Genomic DNA, 22,007 nt, shown 5'->3' on the forward strand with positions numbered 1-22,007 from the left:
AAGATAACTTAAATGCTTTTATATAGAAACTGTTTATAGTGGAGGAATTAATTACTGTTTTATTAAAAATGTATTGTTTTATTACCCTCAGAAACTCTGTGAAGGAGGCTTAGTTCTTGCTTTGTACATACCTGAGCCTCACTGAGTCCAGTTTCCCATGGGTGGCTTTTCTGAGTCATTCTGTTGCTCATTTATATGAATTATTTCTCCTAAAGTGAACTGATTGTCTCATCGGTGTCATGACAGATAAGGCATCTGCCTTTAAATGTGAAAGCACCAGCTGTACCTGTGTACACCTTGTATGGGGTATCTTACCTTAACTAAACTCACAGGTTCTACCTCTTAGCTTAGGCATGTCAGCTGTCCCTGTCCAGAGAACAGCTACCACACTTGCCCTTTGCACTGGAGTTGATGCTGTTGAAGATGTAAGTACAGAATAAGCCATTAAAGCTGAAAATTGGAGTATCTGCATTTTGGTGATGCTCAGAACAACTGGAGATGTCAGACTGTCCAGCTTTTAACGTGCAGTGGTCAAGTGTCAAAATCAGCTTTGTGCCAGCTTTGGTTGCCAAAGCAGGATGGCAGGAGTGAGGACAAGCCTGTAATGCTCAGTTGATACAAGCAGATTTGCTTATATTCTGCTTATATATGCTTGCATTCAGCTACTGGTAACGGGTTAAGGCAAGAACTTAAAGCTACATGGGTTTTGGAGTATGCTTAAATCTTTATTTATTGGAGTGCAGCTGGAGTCCAAGCAGTTCCAGATTGGCAGAATTGTGCAAGCCGTGGAAGAGGTGTCAGAAGGGTAACTGATGGTTGCCCAACCAGTCAGGCACCCACACATGCAGGGTTAAAGCACTGAATCCTGATTTGTCTTTTGGGGTCATGACAAGTTGGGAACTGCAGCCAACAACAGCTTTGCTGTTTCTTGAAAGAAAATAAAATGCTTTTTTAAAATGAACTTGTTAAATTTGATGAGGAAGTTCAAAAGCAGAATTTGCAGTTGTTTGGATTATGGGCTGGTCTCTGCTTAAATTTAGTTCTCTGCAAAAACTGTCCTGGTTTGCAGAGGTAAAGTTGTGAGAAGCTTAGGTACAGCTTTTCAGAAGTTAGCTGTTAACATGCCTGTACAGAGAATCTCCCAAGCAGATTAAGTGCAGTAGCATGGTGTTTATTAAAAGATTCCCTCCACTCATGATCCTTTCAGGTACTGGGTTCTTGCACTGGCTATACCAAGTGTCTGGAGAAAGGGTCAAACAAATGCACAAGAGCTCTGTATTTGAGTGCTTCACTGTCACTTGAGAAATGCAAAGAAAATGAGGCATTTTTGGTTTATTCAAAAATTACAAAAAAATGTAACACTAGAATTTAAGGATAAGTGAATAATCCCCTTTGTCAAATGTGCTGAGCATAAAGCCTGCAGTGCAATTTTATAAAATAGAACACAGCTTGGATGTGTGCTTAATCCCACTGTAAGAATTGATTCCATTCCTTGAGTCGTCTTCTTTTGGATCTGGCTGGGACATGATAGGAACAGATTCAAGTGCCCTTTTCTTCTGTACTCTGTGCAACACAATTCTGTAGACCCCTGTTACGGAGCTGCGTGCTCCTCTTCCCCGGTTGTTTTGAATGTGCTGTTCTGTGATTCCCAAATCTTCCAGAATATTTTTCACTTCAATTTCTTCTTCTTTGAGTGTACTGACATCTGATAAATACTTTGGATCCAGTTTAAATGTCTGTAAGGGTTTGGGGAACTGTATTCCTTGCATCCATTCACTGTTCATAATCAGTTTGACAGAGTATCGCTTGGTTGGTACTGGCTGAAGGACTCCTTTTATCAGTTTCTGGCAATTTTCTGAGAGACAGGGAGGCAAAGTGTATGTGCCTTCAAGAATGCACTTTTTCAGTTTGCCTACTGTATCTGCCCGGAATGGCATGCTACCTGTCATCATGAAGTATAAGAGGATTCCCAGTGCCCAGATGTCTACATAGATGCCAATATAGTTTTCATCTCGGAAGAGTTCAGGAGCGGCATAAGGAGGAGAGCCACAGAAAGTTTTTAAAGTTTCATCTCTTTTACTTATTGTGCTGAATCCAAAGTCTCCCACCTTAACACAGGTGTTACTGGTGTAGAAGACGTTTTCTGCTTTCAGGTCCCGGTGAATGATATTATTGTCATGCTGTGGAAGAAGAAGAAAAGCTGGTATTGGTTTGTTCCCAAGAAAGTTCTCAATGGCGACCTCTAATTTGTTAATTACCCCATGGGAGAAAGGGAGTTATCTTGGGCAAAGTCAGAAACTAGTATTGCAGTTGGAAGATATAAATAAATTTAACTTAATTCTCCAAAGATAGGAGAAGAATTGAGTAGGGGGAGAAGAAGGATGCTGGGACTTTTTAAGCACAGCAGTCTCAACTTGTTAACTAATCATAACTATTTTCATGAAGCAAATGTATGAGGGCAGTGTGGCTTATTCTACAAGAGACACCTTCATGTGCAAAATACATTCAAATATGTGCAAAATAAGTTCACAGCACTTGTTTTTGCAGTTACTACATGTAACTTACAGATTTAAGCATTTAGTTCACCAACTGAACATTATCACAGATAAAGTAAGAAAGTTGCGACAATTACATTCTGTGATCTAATGTCCTATGAGGAATTGGTGATGGCAGGAGAAAAGGACCATAGACTTGTGCCTCGTAGTATTTCATTTTGCAGGACACCCAAGTTTAGTGGTGTCTTCTTCTAGTTTTAGAAATCTAAAATACATACACCGTAACTTCTACTTTTTTCCCTTGGAAATGTCAGAAGTAGCTAAGGACTCGAACTTGCTGTCTTGATTAAGTAAGAGTTTAGATTCATCTTTGGAATAACTAGAAGGAATGGATGAGCACTCTCTGCTTTATCCTTTGGAGTAACATCGTGCAGTATCTGGAGGCAATACGGCAACCCTTTGGCATCCTATTTCAACTCTCATCAGTAACAGCCAGGGACCCTCTGTCCTTGTGGACTGGCAGCAGTGAGATGGGATTTATGTAACCTGGATGTGATGACTTAGCAAAAGTGAAATGTGCAGAAGCCTTTATGTACAAGTGAGGAGGTTAGCCAGCTCAACAGTCTGTGTTTAATTCTAAGAAATAGATGTGGTGTAATGCTGACACGTAAATTCAGTTCCTGTAGCTGCAGGGTGCCTGTCCTGTGAATAAGGTGTTGAAGCTAATCCACCACTTAAAGTACATACGATCATTTCGTCAAAAACCATAAGAAATGCATGCTGTTTATGTAAGCCACGAGCAGCGTGCGATGCAGTTTCTCTATGTCTGACCTGGGAACACCCTTGTTCCTGACTTCGCCAGAAGCTACTGCGTGGCCAGGAGAACATGAGCCACCGGAGGGCACCCTGAGCCAATTTTAACGAATGCTACGTCTCAGACTTGTAAAACAGTTCTCCGTGTTTTTATTTTTTTGAAGGAGCTGTAATTACTCTGCAAAGTTTAGAGGAGATGTACCGAAGTAGTTAACTGCTCCTTTTCTGCCTTGACAAGGTGCTTCGGGCTCTATACAGATAGCATCATCCTAAGTGTATATACTGAAGACTAGGCAAGAAGTGACTTGCTGGGTCAAACCTCACAGATTTGCATTGAAGTAAGGACCAGGAATTGACAGTCTTTAAGTGACAGACTCCCATATTCATTAATAAGTAAGCCGGATGTTTGCAACACCTAAGCAGCCTCTCTGGAAGCAGAAGAGTGACTGATGCTATGTTTTGAAACAGGGAGAGAAGAAACAAAGCTTTGTTCACTGGTGCCCACAGCACCTTAAAGCAAACGGAACACTGTTGCTAAAAGGATGATTCCACCACCCAGGTGTTCCCAGTTCAGCCTCCTTCTAAAAGCTGTCAACAGAGAGGCAGTAACTCGAGGTGGATGTGAAAACTCTCAGATACATTTAACATAGCTCTTCTGTAGCTGTTTTGCTTCAGGCTATGGGCCTGAAGTTTTGGCTAACAGTAAACCTACTGTTGAAAGTCAAAAGAAATATCCACAAAATGTACTAAGAGTAGTGAGTGCCTGTGTAAGAGCAACTTACCATGTGCTTCACAGCAGACACAATCTGGGAGAAGATTATTTTACACTCTGTTTCTAGCAGCTTTCCTTCTGTACTGATTTTAGTGAAGAGCTCCCCACCTCCTGCATACTCCATCACCAGGTGCAGTTTTGAGAGCGTCTCCACCACTTCATACAGCCTGATTATATTTGGGTGGTGCAGCTTTTCCATGCTGGATATCTCACGAGACAGCAAACGTTGAGTCTTCCGGTCTAGCTTTGTCTTGTCCAAAATCTTAATTGCAACTTTCTCTGAGAAGAAAAAAATTTTTTCCATGTTGTTAATGCAATAGGTACAAACAGTAATACTATTTACTTACAACTATGTTTGGTTGTAGAAGTGCAGTAAAATTTCTCATTATTAGTATAAACTAAGTTGCAGGGGCCTACCTGCACTCTTCCATACAACCCCTGCCCCTTTCTGTCTAGGACATTCTATTCAGTGCTGAGGAAGCTGAAAGCTGGTAGAGTATTACAAGGGCTGATCAAATCATCTGCCTTGGTGTGCTTCGCTGTGACAGGTCTGAAGGTACAGCATCTGGTTTTGGTGTCCAGTGCTGGTAGAGAAAGTCTGTGCTTTTCTTGTTAGCTCAGAGCTCCTCAGATGAGCCAGGTACTTGGGGGCTAATAGAGGTGCTAAATTTGGGTGCTTTGTTTCAGACCAGACAAACTTGCGGGGAATTTAGAGGCTTTGGCTATTTTATTCTGAGCAGTGAAGTAGAGTAAGTCGCAGGGATCCTGAAAAACAGCAAATCTAGCCAGCATAAGCTGTTCTGGTAATACAAAGCTGCTATTAAGTCCTACATGTTTCTGGAGCATATCTAAAGTGAAGCCACGGGCCATAAACCACATATATATATCTGCAGCTGCACCACATCATCAGGGTAGCTCAGAGCAGTATGAGTAGGTCAGTCACAATTGCCCTTATGTTTCTATATTAGTCTGTAGGTTACAGCTTTTGTCTTTGCTCTTCTGAATACAGCTGCTATTTGAAGGATTAGTCTGGTTAAAACAGGTTTACAGTGGCTTCGTATAACTTGTCAGGACAGCAAAATTAAAATGCATCACAGCAAGAAAAACAACTATTTATTCCTGGCAAGAAGGGATTTCTGGTTTGTTTTGTTTTGTTTTGTTTTTTTCCCTCAAGACTATCTTAGTCAAACAATCAGATTTCTTACTAATTAATCACTTTTAATAAATCTTTTAGAAAAAAAACTTCACCTTGGTTTCTAGTAAGCGGGAATAAATTAGGAAAAAAGGTATTGTTCACTTGTTGCTGTAAGAAAAGAGTGAGAAGGCTATTACATTTGTACACATGTTCTGGTATAAAAGCATTTAAGACTTTTTTACTGAATGTGATTAAGTTTTTAACTCAAGTTTAGTATTTCAGTATACATAAAGGAAATGTTAAGGATACTTATGCATGTAAAGGATACTTACGCGTGTACCTGTACAGATCAAGAAAACGCCACATTTGGTATATTTACATTTTTTTAGTATGATACGTGCATCAATTGATATCCCTACTGAAGTGCAGCAGATGCTTGCTTGAAGCACATGTGATTCTTGTGGTGGAAGGTGCTGAATTATCCCTTTATGTGCCTGTTTTCAGGAGTCTGTGCTAGTACAGGGCAGTTCTCCCAGCCACACTGCTTCTCTAGGACTTGTTCCATGCTTTCTAGGGAGCCCCTCAGGGAAGCAAGTACGTCCTGCATGGTGTGGAGGTGGGGTGAACCAGGAGGAAATGCAGCTACTGACAGTGGTGCTGGCAGCACTCTGACTGCTGACCTAGTGAAAGACCCTCGTCATGTTCGTAGTACATTGATCTCTTAAACCAAGAGGGAAGAGCAGCAGCTTGCAGTAGGCTATATTTGCACAACTAAATGCTTATGGTTCTTACAATCTCCACCATGTAATTTCATCATTGCATCTTGATCTTTAGAAATTGGGGATATTTGGGCATTAAAATAAAGTATTCTAAGTTATATTTTTTTCCCTTTCATTTTTCTGGAATCTACTTTTCCTCGTGGTCAGTTTCCCTGCAAAGTTTTAAAAGGAAAGAGGAGGGGAAAAAAAAGGTTTAGAACTAAGGGCCTGATCCTATTCAAACACCACCATAAATTCAGACCAAGCCCCTTTAAATCTACATCAGTGCAGTTGCAAATGCATGATATGCAAAGAAACCTAGAGTGCAAAAGATCTGGCACCTTCCTTTCCTATTCTGAACTCTTCCTTTCTCCTTCCAAACAATGCTTGGTTTACAAATCCTCTATTACTCTTGCTTAGCAGCTGTGCTGAACAGAAAGGCATTTTTAGCAGGCAGCTTATTTACCAAAATAATTACAAAAATAATTGAAAGAGATTTTGATTGACTATATGCAGTGTATGCTGAGGTCTGAAAAGTGCTAGGTGAAATCTTAGTAGAGAAACTAGGAAAAGGTTGGGAAATAACTTCAGAAAGAAATGGTGTATGCTGTGATGGCAGAACAAAAAAAAACACAAACAAAACCAAGTTAAAATTGCTTTAAAAAAAAAAGTAAACTGGGTGCCTGGACATTCCTACTTTTCCAATTTGTGTCACGTTAGATGGACTTTTTGCTAGCTGTAAATTTTTGATGCTCTTAATTACTTCTATTCAGCTGCGCTCTCACTCTTCCTTTGTCAGCTGGAAGGCATGTAAAATAAAGGTTATACAGGGCTTAGGAATGTAACAGTCCTTAGCAAGAAACTCCATGGATATCTGGAGAAAATCTCTGCCAAAATTCAGGTTAATATAGTGGGCAATGCCCCTGAATAACACAATACACATAGAAACATAAATCAGAAAAGACCTCTAAGATCATAAAGTCCAACCTGTCAATCTCACCGCTAAATGTTGTCCCTAAATGGCACATCTACACATCTTTTAAATACCTCCAGGGATGGTGACTTCATCAGTTCACTGTGGAGCCCATTCCAAGGCCCAACCACCCCTTTGGTATAGAAATTTTTCCTAATGTCCAACCTAAACCTCAGCCTTCCCTGGCACAATTTGAGGCCATTTCCTCTTGTTCTGTCCCTTGCTACCTGGTAGAACAGGCCAACCCCCACCTGGGTACACCCTCCTGTCAGGCAGTTGTAGGGAGTGAAATGGTCTCCCCTGAGCCTCCTTTTCTGCAAGCTAAACACCCCCAAATTCCTCAGCTTTTCCTCAAAGGACTTGTGCTCCAGACCCTTCCACAGTTCTGTCAACCTCTGGACCCACTCCAGCGCGTCAATGTCTCTCTTGTAGTGAAGGGTCCAAAACGAATGAAACACAGGATGTGACATGTAGCCTCACCAGTGCCCAGTACAGGAGGACAATCCCTGCCCTGGTCCTGCTGGCCACACTATTGCTGATCCAGGCCAGGATGCCCTTGGCCTCCTTGGCCACCTGGGCACACCCTGGCTCATGTCCAGCTGCTGTCACCAGCACCCCCAGGTCCTTTCCAGCCCCTCTGTCCCAGCCTGTGCCTCTGCCTGGAGTTGTTGTGACCCACAGGCAGGGCCCAACACTTGGCCTTGTTGAACCTCACACCACTGGCCTCAGCCCATGGATCCAGCCTGTCCAGATCCCTCTGCAGAGCCTTCCTGCCCTCCAGCAGATCAACACTCCTGCCCAATGTGGTGTCACCTGCAAACTGACTGATATTAATCAAGGCTGGCTCCAGTACTGAGACCTGTGGAATTCCACTAGTGACCAGCCCCAGATGGATGTAACTCCATTCAGCACCACCCCCTGGGTCCAGCCAGCCAGCCAGCCAGCTTTTTATCCAGTGAAGAGAGCACCTGTCCAAGCCATGGGACATGGCATCCGCATCAGAGCACCAAAGATTATTCTGTTGTTTTCTAAACAACCAAGACAGCCCTTGTGAGGGAAACAGGGTTCATCACCCAGTATGATCCTGAAGTTTTTTCCTCTCTCTTTCTCTCTCTCTCTCCCCCTCCCTCTGCTAGAAATCACGTGTCCTGCTGCAACAGATCACAAGGGCAACAGAAAAGCACATAGATGTAATTGCTACAAAGGCTCATCTTAGTAAAAAACCAAAATTGTTTCTTTTTTTGATACAGGATGACATGTAAGGGAGAGACCACACAAAACTGGCAGTAACTGAAGAGCTGAACAGCACTCTGACACATATACCACCCTCAACCACAGAGATCCAAACAGTATTAATGATGAAGCCTTTTATTTACATAATCAGATTTTAAAAAAAGACTTGCGCTCATTAATACTGTGTAGGAACATCATTTCATTGCCAACACAACAATGTGTATCTACTGCAAAAAACAGAATCCTCTTTGTGTGTGGTGGTGGTGAGTGTGTATACATGAATCCCTGTGTGCACGTTCCTGTTCTTCTGTCCATGTACTGTATTTTATTAGATACAGATAAGCTCACAGGCAGAAACAAGTCAGAAAATGTTTATCTTTCTTTCTTCCTTCCCCATGGCAGTTACAAACTTAGCATCAATAAATCAACTCCCTTTCTAGTGAATATTTGAACAAAAAAAGTTAACAAACAAACAAAAGAAAAATAATTTGAGAGGTTTCTGTTGAAAAAGAACCTTTTCCAGAAAAAGTACAGTTTTGGTTTTGGTATTTAGTTTGTCTGAGCAATCAGCTCTACTCAGATACTAAAGCAACCTGTTTCCTAAGTAAGCTCAGCAAGTAAAGGGTTCATCCTGATCAAATTTCTAACTGCCTTTCATTAGCATTCCTTATGTTCCCAGTACAGGAGCAGCACCTCCTCCAACAGTAAGCACAAAACAGTTACCTCTGGAAGAAAAAAAAAAAATCACAGAAGAGGAAACAACTTGTTGTGGGCCAAGTAAAACAGAGATGCTTTGCTGAAACAAGCATAACCAAAAAATCAACACACAGTTAAAGCAACCCTTGGGTGTTGGCAGGCTTAAATGTACTTAAAATTAAGTACCAACAGTTGCCCACTTAGATTCCCAGTGCACTAACTGCTGCACCCGAGTGACAATTGTGACTTTTCACCCCTCTTATATCTGGGCTGAAAGAGGTGATTAGAGAAAATAACAACAGATAATACAGTTTGGGGGCATATCTTGTTCTCTCACCTGTAAGAGGATGAAGGGAAGGGGAGCAAATCAAACTGAAAAGTAAAGACTGTGAGAAGAAAAGCAAGACAGTAGTGTACAAAGATATAGAGAACACCAGTCACCCTGATGGAAAACAACAATTTCTATTATTGTCAGACAAAGGCAGAAGAAGAAAGAGGACAGCTGATAATTAAAACGAGAAAAATAACTGACAATTCAACACAAACACCAGTTTGGCAATACTAGAGCTTGTTTCCCTGCACCTGTTCCTCCTATAGCCCCATCCCAGCTTTTTACAGTGAAGAACCATCAGCAAATGAGTAGTAAAGTGGGCATAACACTTCTCACCAAAATTACTGTGACCAAATACAATTTTTGTCCATACTAGTAAAATTTATGATGAAACAAAGGAAGCCTTGCTACCTCTGGCTGCAGGCAGGAGCATGCCTGGCCCACTGTCCTGGGCGTTCATCACCTGTATCCCTGCAGGCCAGGCGCTGGGGCAGGGGAGAGAGCAGATGGACAGGGCAGGTTGTAGGAGGGGAGGCACAACACCACACTTCTAAGTGTGGAGTGTTTGAGCCACAGGATGAGATGTGTTAACTCCATGAAGTGCAGTGATGACCTTCTCCTGTAATAGCTTCCATCTAGAGAAAATATGCCTAGTTTCTTTAAAGCCTAATCCAACCCTGAGCATTCATGTATGACTCTGCCTATAGATAAACTCAGTAACATTAAAAAATACACACACACACACTATATATGTATTTAGGGTTCACACAGCATCTTTCTTCCCATTGGAAGCTATTTATATACAGCACTCAGCATGCAATGGTGCCTACCTTTGGTCAGGGAATGTATTCCAAGCTTCACTTGTGAGAAATTCCCATTTCCTATTTCTCCTCTGACTCGATAGAAGGCAATTCTCTTTCCCAGGGTTAATTCTTTCACCACTTTTTCATTATGAGACATATCCTGCATTAGTTTCTCAAAGGGGGTCAGCCTGTTTTGTCTGCCCTCTTCATCTCCTTCATGGCACTCCAGGTGCCCATCATCTTCTCTGCTGTCCTCATGATGCCACCTGGAACAGCGGTATTTTCCAAGACTTCCTTCATTCACATATCCTGTTGTCATAGTCTATAGGGTAATCACTTCCCCATTTAACAAGATGTCCTGAAGTTTAAATGAAGTAATTCTGTATGAATGTGCAATCCTGCACATTATGGACACTGTGACAAATGCAGCAAAAAAAAAAAAAAAAAAAAAAAAAAAAATGCAGCTTACAGAAAGTCCAAAGACTAGTTCGAAGATTTGTAAATTTGTTCAAAAACAAATCTAGCACATCTACATATTGCACCTCTTGTTCAAAATGAGAGATAAAACTGGAAGCTGTATACATCCATTCCTCACTAACAGATTTAGTGTGTCAGGATCTTCAGCTGCAAGGTAAAAGAGGCTTTGCAATTAAAACTATGAACTTTGTGCAAGAAAGCAGTGGGGTGCTCACTGTCTATGCAGTACATTTGACACATGCAAAATATTTGACACAAATTTTCAGACTTTAGCTTGATGGTTTGAGAACTAACTTGATAGATAAAGGTCAAACAGAAAGCTGATTAATTGCTCTGAATAAATCTAGATACTTCTAGTTAATTTTGAATAGCTGACCTTAAGAGCGTAGTTCTCCTTAATTCTGGTAGAAGTCCAAAAGCTAACTGTAGGGATTGCCTTTGATTCATTCTTCAGCCTGTGAGCTTGTCACTGTACCTTGGAAATGTCACTTGGTGTTGAAGCCTTGCTGTAAAAACTACGTTGCCCCTCCGTTTCTTTCCCATGGTGTGTTCAACAAAGCAACTGATTCTGGAAGATGACAGGAAAAGCATAATCTGTGCACCAGGCAAAAGAAATGCTGCGCCTCAGTATCCCTGCAGTCACATGGCAGGACAATACAGGATTAAGTAACTGCAATGTCACGTTAACCCTCCTTTATTTAGATGAGCTTTCTTTAATGCCTTGAGCCTTCTCAAAATTTTGCCAGACGCGTGATGTTCCTAAGCAGACATATGAAGAAAGTATATAAAACCTTTACATAACAGCCATACACTTCACTGAATGACAGCATGACCCATACTGTTTCACCAGTTTAACTCTGGCAGCACAGACATAGAAGTACTTACCCTAAATACACGAGCAACCACTTACCCTTAAAGCAGCACATCACTTTTTTCTTCTTTACCTTTCTTTTTTAACCTTGAAAAGCAGGAGTTGATCAGCAAATGCTGATCATGCAGCCACACGCCTGAGGGTGGTGAGCTGGGCACGAGAGCTCTGAGACAGCACAGGCAGTGGCAACGCTCACCTCCCCAGCTCTCAGCGTGCAGCACTCCCGACTGGTGGACACGGGAGACACCCGACTGCCAGAGCAGATGCACCCGACTGAGGGGGAGTGAATCAGACCAGTAAGTAACTCAATGCCTGAAGCTTAGGTAGACAGTCACCTAAGGTGCCACACTAGCAGAGGGCATGTGACATTTTGCCAGGTGGAGCTGCCCTCTAAACCCCCCCAATCTCCTGTGTGAGCAAGAGGAAGAGAGGTCAGAGGCACGACCTAAGGGCAAAGAAAAGGCAGCTGATGATGGTTTCATTAAATGGGAACTGGGGTGGCACAGAAGCACTCATCTGCTCCTTCAGAGAGGCCAAGGTGACCGACCCAGGCTCTGGGACACTGCTCCTTGCCTTGAAACACATTGAAGAAATTTTGCAAGCCACTTCACCTCTCTGTGCTGCAGCCACGTTGCCAACAGACAAATCTGCCTCAGGGTGAGGCAGAAAGCCTGGCTTCTCCTTCCCCTCAGAGTCCGTGACTCTCTCACCTCTCTGAACCAGGGATGCTTCTTACTGTGTGTGCTGCAAACTTAACTGATGCAGTTTGTAACTGGAACAGAGCGAAAATGTACTTCTTCCAGAATGCCTTCATTACTCTTTTTGGCTTACTCATCTTTGAAGAAAAGGGCCCTTTCATGGCTGACATAAACTTAAAATAATACATAATTGTATTATTCTCTGGATGTAAATAGAGTGAAACTTGTGAAAAATACTGTATGTATACATACAGCCAAATGGCCAAATCCTGAAATTCTTATTAGGGAAGAGACCAAGTGACAAATGAGAAAATTCTTCTGTATTCTCCCACCAAGCCGGTCTTTCTTAGCACCAAATGTTCCCCCTAATTTTACTATTTTATACCTCAGAGGAAAAAATCTATGTGGAAGGACACTCCATCCACAGGAAAACTGAAAACCTAAACCCACACCTTACATTCTGTTATTCCTCCATTTGGGAAAAGGACGGTTTCTTGCAGGATGGCCTGAATTCTGGCCCACAGTTGTTTTCTGCTTTAATCTGTTCGACATCACAACTGTAAAAGTATTTCAGGTAATAAAAAACTCTTTACATGAAATTTCACTATTTCACAGTTTAAATGGTGGATGACACTCTAGCAGAGCAGGGAAGCCACTCATCTGCTGTACAGTGTCACAGCAATTCCGAGGCAGAATTCTGGCCCCATTCTGCTCTTTGATCTTGAGAACAGCAGCACAGGTTGTCCGTATGAAAAGCCTGGAAACCTCCACAAGCAATGTCAGGCATGCCATGTACAAACTATAAACTATTATTTAAACAAGTGTCTTTAGTTGGGCAGTGACATCCTCATAACCAGAGAATAGCTGTAACTTACGGCTATAGCCTCCAGAGTGGCAGGTATGGACAATTGTGCTCCTGCAAAAGAAGAAACACAGAACTACTACCATCTTCTGCAAAAATTATCAGGGGCCTTGCAGTTAACTGGCTGTGCAGAAAAGGCTGACTAAGAAGAAGGATTTCCTTCAAAAAACTTGTGTAGACAAGCCCCTCCTGAACATTCCATCAAAGCACAGAAGGCAGCTAGCCAGTCCACATGGATCACAGAGACAAACCACATGAGAATGCCAGAACCCTGTCAGGACAGAGGAGCCAAGAGAAAGGTAAAACTGCATTGAGGCATCAGCACACAGCTCTTCCTTAATTTGCTCCTGCAGAATTTCTCCTGTGGCTCAACATGCTCTTTTTTAGAGCACAGCCTACCATTAATCTCCCTTTCAGGACTGACGCTTAACTGTCAACCCTGCAACCTCCTGGCACTTGGCCAGCTGGCTAGGCTTCCCCTGTCTTTTGAGATGAGCTATTTCAGTATACCTGGTGTTAGCAGTACATATACCGTCTATTTATGGCCTACATTCCTTCCTGTAATCAAACCCAGCAAAATCTATCCTGGTATCATATAAAAGGGCACTGACTGTAAAAGAAAATAATTCTAAGACAGAGGAAAAGCAAGGAAATCAAGAGTGATCCAAATACAATGAAGGACCAACAATTTTTTTTCTCCAGTCTGGCTGACTGGTGACCTGAAGAACCTCTCAAGAATTTATCTGACCAAACAGTAACTTTAAAAAACAAAATAAGCGAACAAAAGAAAACCAAAACCAAAACAAAACCACCATAAAAAGCAACACAAGACAGATTGAACAAATGTATCAATCCTTTAAGACCTGTGCCAGCCTAACACTGCTGCAGGCTCAGTTTAAACCCTGCATCACAACTCTGAGGAAGTTCTGAATGAAGGGAAAAAGAATTAAACCAAGAAAGAGATCACTGGGTATACAGACTTTGGTTCCTAAAATCCCATCTTCATAGATATATGAAAAGTGACCTGGTTTTAAGCAGCTTTGAATGGAGCACATGAAAGCATAGAAGCAGTTAGACCAGCGCTCCAAGCACTGTGTTTTACAAATTGGTCTCTTTCATTAAACCTGTCTTTCATAGAGGCAAAAAGCCATTTGGCTTTGAGTGCTTAAACTGCTGCAGCTCCTATTACAGTGAATGTGAAGGAAGTCACACTGGAGGGTCTCTTACCACTCATTTTGTCAGAATACCAGGTGGTTTTAATGAGGATGTCACTGGATATTGCAACTCATTCACTAGAGCTCCCTTTTCAGCCCCTCTGCTGTCTAGTTTGAGGAGATGAAGATTTTTAAGGTATTTCCCTAGGGTAGGGGATTAGTTCAATTTTTTTAAATCCCTTGAAGAACAGCATGTCTCGTGGTTAGTAGATTACATGCACCATGCGCCCAGCTCTGGAACAAAACTGAATTTAAAGTAGCAGGGATTTTTTTAAAGTCATCTGCAAGAAAAATATCGACCCCTTTTTTTTAATCATAGCTTTGAAAGTTCAGTTGTTGCAAGAAAATACCAACAACCTAGTATACTCCTGTGTATAGAAGACCTATCTTTTACAGAAGATGAGAGCCCAGCAGAACAGTCCCCCAAGACCTGTGGCACAGACCACAGGTGACACAAAAGCTCTACTGTACAGACAGACACCACAGGGAAAGTAACAGCTCCACTTCCTTGCTTATGCTCAAGTAATATTGAATGCATGGCTGTTGTGGCCAAAGGAAGTCAACATTTGTTCAAAGTTTGCCCTGAGCACATTTTTTTGATTTACATGAGAAGCACTTTCAGTCTTATTTCTGTGAATGCCAGAAAACAGAATGACTATATAAAATACACCCCAGAGCTTCATGTGAATTGTTAAAAAAACCCAACTATTCAAAATACAAAATATAGCGTGTTTCCAGGCTGAACACAGACTTGTATGTTCCCAGCTCAGGTAGGAGGAAATACTAACAGAACCTCCAGAAACAACCTGCCCTCTCTGCCCAGGCCCACACACCACCCATTTCCATATATCCCAGAATTGCTACTGTTAGCTGGCACAGCATTCTGTTTGCCAGTTACCACTTGATGAAAACCAGACACAATGAACACCATTCTTATCACCTTCCTGCTGTGCCTGGGAATGTTTTGATAACAGCCACAGTGATGAGCCTGGGCTGGCAGGTGGGCAGGGCATCGCTGCTGGTTCTGTGCTGCTGCACTGGACAGGCTGGAACTATGGAGTGAACTTGAGCTGAAGGGACTGTGACCTGTAGATGACATGGGAGCAGGTACCTCTCAAAGTGTCTGTGGCTGCGGTTGTGACTGTGCCACAGCAGGTTCACCTCTGGAGGTATTACGACTCATGGAGGCCACACTGGAGTTGGTGCACCTCAAAGGGCTGTGCCTGAGTGAATCTATGCCGCAGCAGGTATAGCCCTGAGGAGACTGTGGCTCACAGATATGGCTCCACTTGAAGCAGGTGCAGCCCTAAAGCACTTCAGACTATGGGTAAATCCAAGCTGCAGCAAGGGCTCGGGGAGCAATGTCAAACCATGACATGTTGGACTCGATCGCCTTAAGAATCTTTTCCAACCTAAATGATTCCAATGTTCTTAGCCTAAGACATGGCATTGTTCTCCCACAAATATTAACAGGGAATATTAACATATGCATCAGCCCTGGCTGAAAGAGAACATAAACACCTTCAAGGCTTCTGTACAAAACCTCACTTATTGGCCACAGCACCAAGAAGGGAAGCAGGAAGAGATAACAAACAGTTGCACAATGAAATCCTGTTCTACACACCATTATCAAACCAAAAAAACCCAAGAAATCCTGGTGTAAAAAGAAAAAAACAGCCAAAAAATACGCCTCCCCACTGGAACACACTAACTCTTGCCTGCAACTTAATTCTGTAATTGTGACTTAGAGCAGATGACAGGGGACTCTGCAACCTATTTAGAAGTTTAATAAGTCTGAGCCCTTCATACTGAAGTAGAATACAGGTGGATGCTTACTCAAGTGTCCCCTAACCTCAGCAGAAAGACTAAAACCTTCATCTTTCGTATTGACCCCACAGTCATTCTGGGATGGATCCCTAAAGACAAAAACAATTACTTAGAACCTGATGGAACAGGATCTCTCAAGGCTTTTACCTGACCAGCCCATTGCCAGACCTGCTGACTGAGCATTACCCAGCACAGGTCACTGCAGCACAAAACTATAGATCTAAGCAACCTCCCACATTTATTTAGTCCAACTTCCTTCTTGCCAAAACCAGAAATGAGAAATAGAGGAAAACCACACTGGTGTGCCCTATTCTGTGGTCCACCCCTAAAAGGTCTCTCCATGATCTTCAACAAGCAGTCACTGGCTGTGTCCAGGAGTGCTACAGCGTGACCCACAGAGACCCATGCAGAGGGACCCCCGGCTGGGCCAGTACAAGCATTCACCCACTCAGGTTGCCAGCGCCTGTGTGGCAGCAGCAGCTCAGGGAGTCCTGCAGGGCCACTGACAGGCACTTCATGCGACACTGGTGTCAGGGTGCAGCACAAACTCACCTTCCCACCTCCCCGGGGGTTATCTGCTGACAGGCTGGAGTAAGCTCTTGGCGAGATGAAGGAAGGCTGCAGAGAGCCCTCAGCAGTCAGAGCTTACATAACCCTGCCAACACAGGTTGGGTGCCACCCAGCTAGTGGAGTCTCACATCAAACCCGCTGTCTGCAGTGTACAGGGCATATGGAAAAGATAATCGAAGCATAGCAATCAATGTAACATAAACAGTACCAAGCAAGTACATTAAGACTTGTGAAATAGAAACTAAAATGGGGGAGGGGGGGGAACTCCTTTCATCCTTTCACAGCAATGCTGATAAAACAGCTAGAAAGAGAATTAAAATTAATTAGTCTTTGAATTATGCAGAAAATAGCATTAAAAACAAAGAAAAACAAGAATTTATTAGTAGAACCCATTGATTTTCCAGGTCTTTGAAATACATGGGAGGGATTAATTTGAAGTCTGACTGTATTTTGAAATTAAATTTTCCCTTTCAAAACTTTAGCCTGGCCAGTCTATTTTGTTTCCTTCTTTGACGTATAATGCAAATGAGGTCAATTTAACTCAGAATTGTTCTTCCAAGATAAAATCAATTTCCATTAAGTATGTATTCTGAGTCAACAGACATGCAACGAAGTCTTTATTAGCCTTTTAAATAACAGAAAAAAATTACAACCAATTTGGTTATTTCACTAAAATTTAGTTTGACTCATTTTTCAGTGAGAATAAAATAAATCCTCTGGATAAAGCAAGCTATAGTCCAAGAAGTAAGAAACAGGCAATACTTAGAGTCCTGCTGAAATCACTGAAGAAATCAGTTTTCACTTACATCAAGAAAATGATTGCATATTTAGGCAGATATGCATTGCGAAGATGGCCTGCAATAAAAACATACTATCATTTTCAAGGAAGAGAAACCTAAAATGTGTTCTCATACAAGGAAAGCAGAAAGTGTTCTGGCTTATATTGTCTATCACAGTTTTCTTTCACTACTCCCCACTTACTAGTTGGGCCTTAGCAAATAGGAACAACTCTGGCTGATTACCTCTTACAAGGTAATCAAATTCAGTTGCATCACTCTATATGCACGACTCAAAAGTACTGAGTGCTAAAAGGCTAAGCATTCTAAGGTCATTTTTCAATGTAACTGGACAGAATATAAGCAGCTGATATTATTCTCCAAAGACCTACTTGAAAATATATAAATCCTGCACTGCACTTTGAAATATACTTTATACTGACTGGAGTTTCCAATTGTTCAGAGTAATGTCTAAGACACTTGATATTTACCCTGAGTCAGTATTAACAAAACACTGCATTACAGTAATTATATTAGTCACTAATAGAAGACACAGATTTAGAAATATAGTACCCACATAAAAGTGGTAGGAGAGCAGCATCATAAAGACTGTCTGCTTGGTTTTAAAAATGCTGAAGAATTATCCCCTGAAACTGTTGTTGCAACTTCTCTGCCCCTGCCAATTTTAAACATCCCAAAGTGACTGCAGCTTTGAGAACTTCTAGAGCTTTTAGAAAATAAAAACCTAGACAGAAACACAGGTATTTGTATTTTTTATCTGACTGACCATCAGACTGGAAATGTCTAGAATATACCAGAAAACAACATGGAAATGGAAAACAGTCCCAGACATATTTCTCGAGTAATTTGTGAGTGAAGCATGTTCTCAGAAGGGGTCCCCTTGCCATGCACACGTCCTTCACACCAGCTCCCATCTCTGGAGCTCTATTTGGGTACCACATGCTGAAAAACCTCTGCATGTGGCAGTGCACTGCTACCAGGTTTGCCATCTGTATGACCTCCCCAAGCTTTGCAGGCACAGAGCCACAGAGCAGGGGAATAAGCACAAGCTCCCCAGTGTTGCTGAAGCTTTGATTAACCTCTGGAAACTGCTTAATGCACAGCACATCTTCAGGACATGGCAAGGAGCTTAGCAGGAAGAAATCTGATCTTATTTGACAGGTCGTAAGTTACTGATCTCTGTGTATCAAAGAAATCTTGCTCACCAAAGATTCCTCTTCCACTGGATTGAAAACAGAAGTGAAATTAGGATAGGTATTTTTGAAACTGGGGCCTAGAGAAGCAGTACAAAGGGAGCAAGAAACATCCAAGACAGCCTGCTGCAAATTGAAATGTTCTATCAGCTTCATCACTGTGGTGCACAACTAGGATCCTAAGTGAGGGATATTAACCCAAACAGGATAGAGCGCAACTCTAGATTTTGCTCTTCTTTTGCAACTTTGGCTTCAGTGCTGCAGCTTAATGCTTTGCATGCATCCTAGGCTTCTTTTAGGACCCTTTTTTTTTCCCTTTTTAACTGACCTGGTTTTGGAGCACTGAAAAATTCATAATGCTGTCTCAGACTGAATTTCCAAACGCAGCAGTATGTGCCAAGAAAGTTGCCAGCACATTTAGGCAACTGACCTCTCCCGATGCGAGGATCAGCAGAGCAGACAGTGTTTGAGGGCAAGCACAGACCAATACCTGGGAAACTGCAGAAGAGGAATACTTCAGAGCTCCAAGCAATACAGACCTTGCTACTGATCCACTGACAAAGTCAGTGAAAAATCTGCTGCATCTCAAAGCCCTAAAACCCATCCTACTTTTCATATCACATTTAAACAGTGAAAGCCTTCCAGAATTGAATTAATATTAATGTTAATCAATTTGGCTAGCATTTAATTTCATTAGGTAATCTTATAGACATTTGTTGAGCATCTGTCCTGGAACTCCGACTATTAATAATAACAATAATATTGTTATTATTATTATTATTGCTGCTGTTCTCATTACTATTATTACTGTGAAAATGAAGGGTTATGTGAACTATGTTCCATTAGAAAGAATAGTGCAAATCTGAGTAAAAAAGATCATAATATTTACAGCTGATATTTTGTTAAAATGGTGAAGAGTAACACATTCAATGTTCAAGTTTAGGGAAGAGATTTTGACAAATCTGCAAAAAAGGAAATTAAGAAAAAAATCCATGGTATTACATGTAACTATTATTACTCTACGGTATTACACAGATACTAATTACATTCCACGATTTCAAGGAGTATAGGTTCAGTAAGGAAGCAGAAAGCAAGTAACATGCAGAAGTACAGCACAAAAAAATTTTAGAACATCTTTAAGCCATAATCTTCCCTGCAAGCATCCACTCCCCTGATGCAGTTCTGTGGACAACAACCATTCACATAACACAGTCCAAAATCCCAAGTTTATTTAGCAGTCTAGAGGTAAGAGACTCCAGTTTCTCACCTTTCCTCAATCTTCTCCCTGAAGAAATCTGCAGGAGAATTTATCCAGAAATGTATCTGAGACTAGAGGCATGCAGATAAGCTATTCCTATTAGACTAAAGTTCTAAAATAGCAATCTATTTTAAAGCAGACAACAATGTAATGCTGCTAGCATTTCATTCACTGACTAATCTATCCCGGATTTGCTTAATGCTACACCCCGTTCCAGCAGCCTTCTATCAGTTCAAGGAAAAGCAGCTGTTTGAGTGCAGCAGAACTCAATGAAAAGCAAAAAAATCTAGTTTCATTTTACTTTGTAAAGCAGGGGGAAAAAGACAATAGGAAAACAATCAGTGGAACTAGTTCACTACTAGTGTTTAGGGGAAAAGAGAAAGAAAACAGAAAGAAAATGGACAGAGTCAAAGTATTATAAGGGTCTATACTACTTTAATGGTGAGAATTGCTTGAGCACAACTTATTTTTTCCATTTATGACTAACTAAACTATAAAACCTATTGAGTGGGAGTTTTGTTGAGACACTTAAGAATGAAACTGCTGTTTAAGTGGTATGTACATGAAATTATATACCAGCAGGAAAACATACTGAGAAAAAAAAAAGGCTTTAAAACCATAATGATGCCTTTGTATACTACTAAAGGCAACACAGTGTCACTAGCGGTTCATGTGATTGTACATTTAAAAACATCAAGTTATAAGACCTGCTAAGGTTTCTAGGACAGCTTTTGCGAATAGGGGAAAATGGGAACAAGAAATAAGTGAGGAACAGTCTGTTCAGTTTTTCCAAACCCAGCAGGCTAACACCAGGAGGCCAGCAAGATAAAACAAGAAATGCTTAATGTGGCCCTGCAATCTGAACAAATTGCATCTGGCATTCCAGAAGGTCACAATCTCTCAGGACAAACTCTGACTTATCAGGTGCTTATGCAGGGCAGGATGTCACCTGCTGTCAGGATGACAGTCAAAGCCTCTGGCAGTAAAAGGCCTAGTTCTCATGCGCCGTGTGCATCACCCCAAGCTCAAAGGCATGATGGCAACACTTTCTCTCAAGAAAGGGCACCCTTTCACCTTCCTGATCATTAAACAAAAGCATCACAAGGAACTGCAGCAACAAGACCAAAATCTTTTTACTCTTCACAGCATTTTACAAATGACATCATATCATTTTAGCACCACAGTGACAGCAGGAAACAGGTCAGGAAATAAAGACATGCAAAGAGGTGCATGTTGTAACAGCTGTATTTTCAGGTAAAAGCGGATTGATTTGTTTCACCTCCCATATCCTCAATCTAGTAAACAGGTTCCATTAAGAGCCTGCAGCCTCTCAGGAAGCATATTCATGATCAGCTCTGAAGAAATTTGAAGAAATTCTCCAGCAAGCATCACAGAGTAGACACAATACTGTCCATAATCTTACCTGGTGATGTACCAGAGCTAGAACAGCCTGCTTTGCTGGCACCAAGATTTTCAGCCTTAAAGATTAACTGATTTTTCTGGTTCTTCCAAAGGTCTCTGACTGAACCTTCACTGACAATATTTACTCTTGTGTCTCTCCACGGCAGCAGCATTTCTCAGTGCCATAGCACTAGCTGAGAGACAAAAAGAAAGAAAATGCATGTCTTTTGCATCCTCTTCATATAATTAGTACTTAACCCAGCTAATCACACCATTTAATCTGATGACACCATGCACAGCTCAACAGGACTGAAAAGAGATTATTCTCACAACCTCTAAAGCACAGGCCTGGCATAATTTGATTAACTGGGCCAAATAACTTCATACATTTCTCTCATGTCTCTCAATGTCTCTCATTTTTAAACCTAGGGGCACGCCTAACCACTCAAAAGGCAAAGATACAGTTATTTACCATTCTACTATTTAACACTGTAGAGCTATTTATTCAACATAAAAAACCCAGAAAACCATTAACTTGAAAGCCCACACCTAATTCAAAACCAGCATCAAGCCTATATCCCGCACCTCTCGCACTCTCAAAATAGAATTCCACAATTTTTCACAGAAATGATACAGAACTGCACGCATACACCATTTGTGTGCATTGTTGAATCCAAAGCCAAGCAAAAAGACAACCTCTCCTTGGCTGTGCTCTCTTCTTGTTCATGAAAATTAAATCAGATGTGCACACAGACTTACTGTTCACTCTAGACAATGTCACAGTTCCTGCTTTTTACTCCTGATAATGATACTCCTAATATTCCTTTAAG

At 41.5% G+C, this 22,007-nt stretch overlaps 1 protein-coding gene across 6 annotated transcripts; it reads right to left on the reverse strand.

Annotated features, from left to right (window-relative positions):
* Positions 1–704: 704 nt before the first annotated feature.
* NIM1K (NIM1 serine/threonine protein kinase) lies at positions 705–19,938 on the reverse strand. Of its 6 annotated transcripts, none has more exons than XM_032097516.1 (6): positions 19,786–19,938; positions 18,949–19,016; positions 10,863–11,054; positions 10,037–10,423; positions 4,091–4,359; positions 705–2,180 (listed from the first exon to the last, which is right to left on the reverse strand). In XM_032097516.1, the coding sequence occupies exons 4-6, from the start codon at positions 10,326–10,328 to the stop codon at positions 1,431–1,433; spliced, it is 1,311 nt and encodes a 436-aa protein (XP_031953407.1). In that variant the 5' UTR covers positions 10,329–10,423; positions 10,863–11,054; positions 18,949–19,016; positions 19,786–19,938; the 3' UTR covers positions 705–1,430. The 6 variants fall into 6 exon arrangements, with proteins under 6 accessions (XP_031953407.1, XP_031953408.1, XP_031953410.1 ...); XM_032097517.1 differs by lacking the exons at positions 18,949–19,016; positions 19,786–19,938 and adding exons at positions 12,931–12,971; positions 18,847–18,938; XM_032097519.1 differs by lacking the exon at positions 18,949–19,016.
* Positions 19,939–22,007: the final 2,069 nt, after the last annotated feature.

This window comes from Corvus moneduloides, chromosome Z (genome assembly GCF_009650955.1).
Source record: "Corvus moneduloides isolate bCorMon1 chromosome Z, bCorMon1.pri, whole genome shotgun sequence".
In the NCBI taxonomy this organism is placed as follows: Eukaryota; Metazoa; Chordata; class Aves; order Passeriformes; family Corvidae; genus Corvus; species Corvus moneduloides.

Coding starts and splice junctions, on each gene's coding strand:
- NIM1K (XM_032097521.1), bottom strand. CDS start 10,933: ATGAATCAAAGGCAATCCCTACAGTTAGCTTTTGGACTTCTACCAGAA. Junction 10,276..10,862: donor AGGAGAACTACGCTCTTAAG/GTCAGCTATTCA, acceptor CCGCTGTTCCAG/GTGGCATCATGAGGACAGCA. Junction 2,181..4,090: donor TGTCTGCTGTGAAGCACATG/GTAAGTTGCTCT, acceptor CTTCTTCCACAG/CATGACAATAATATCATTCA.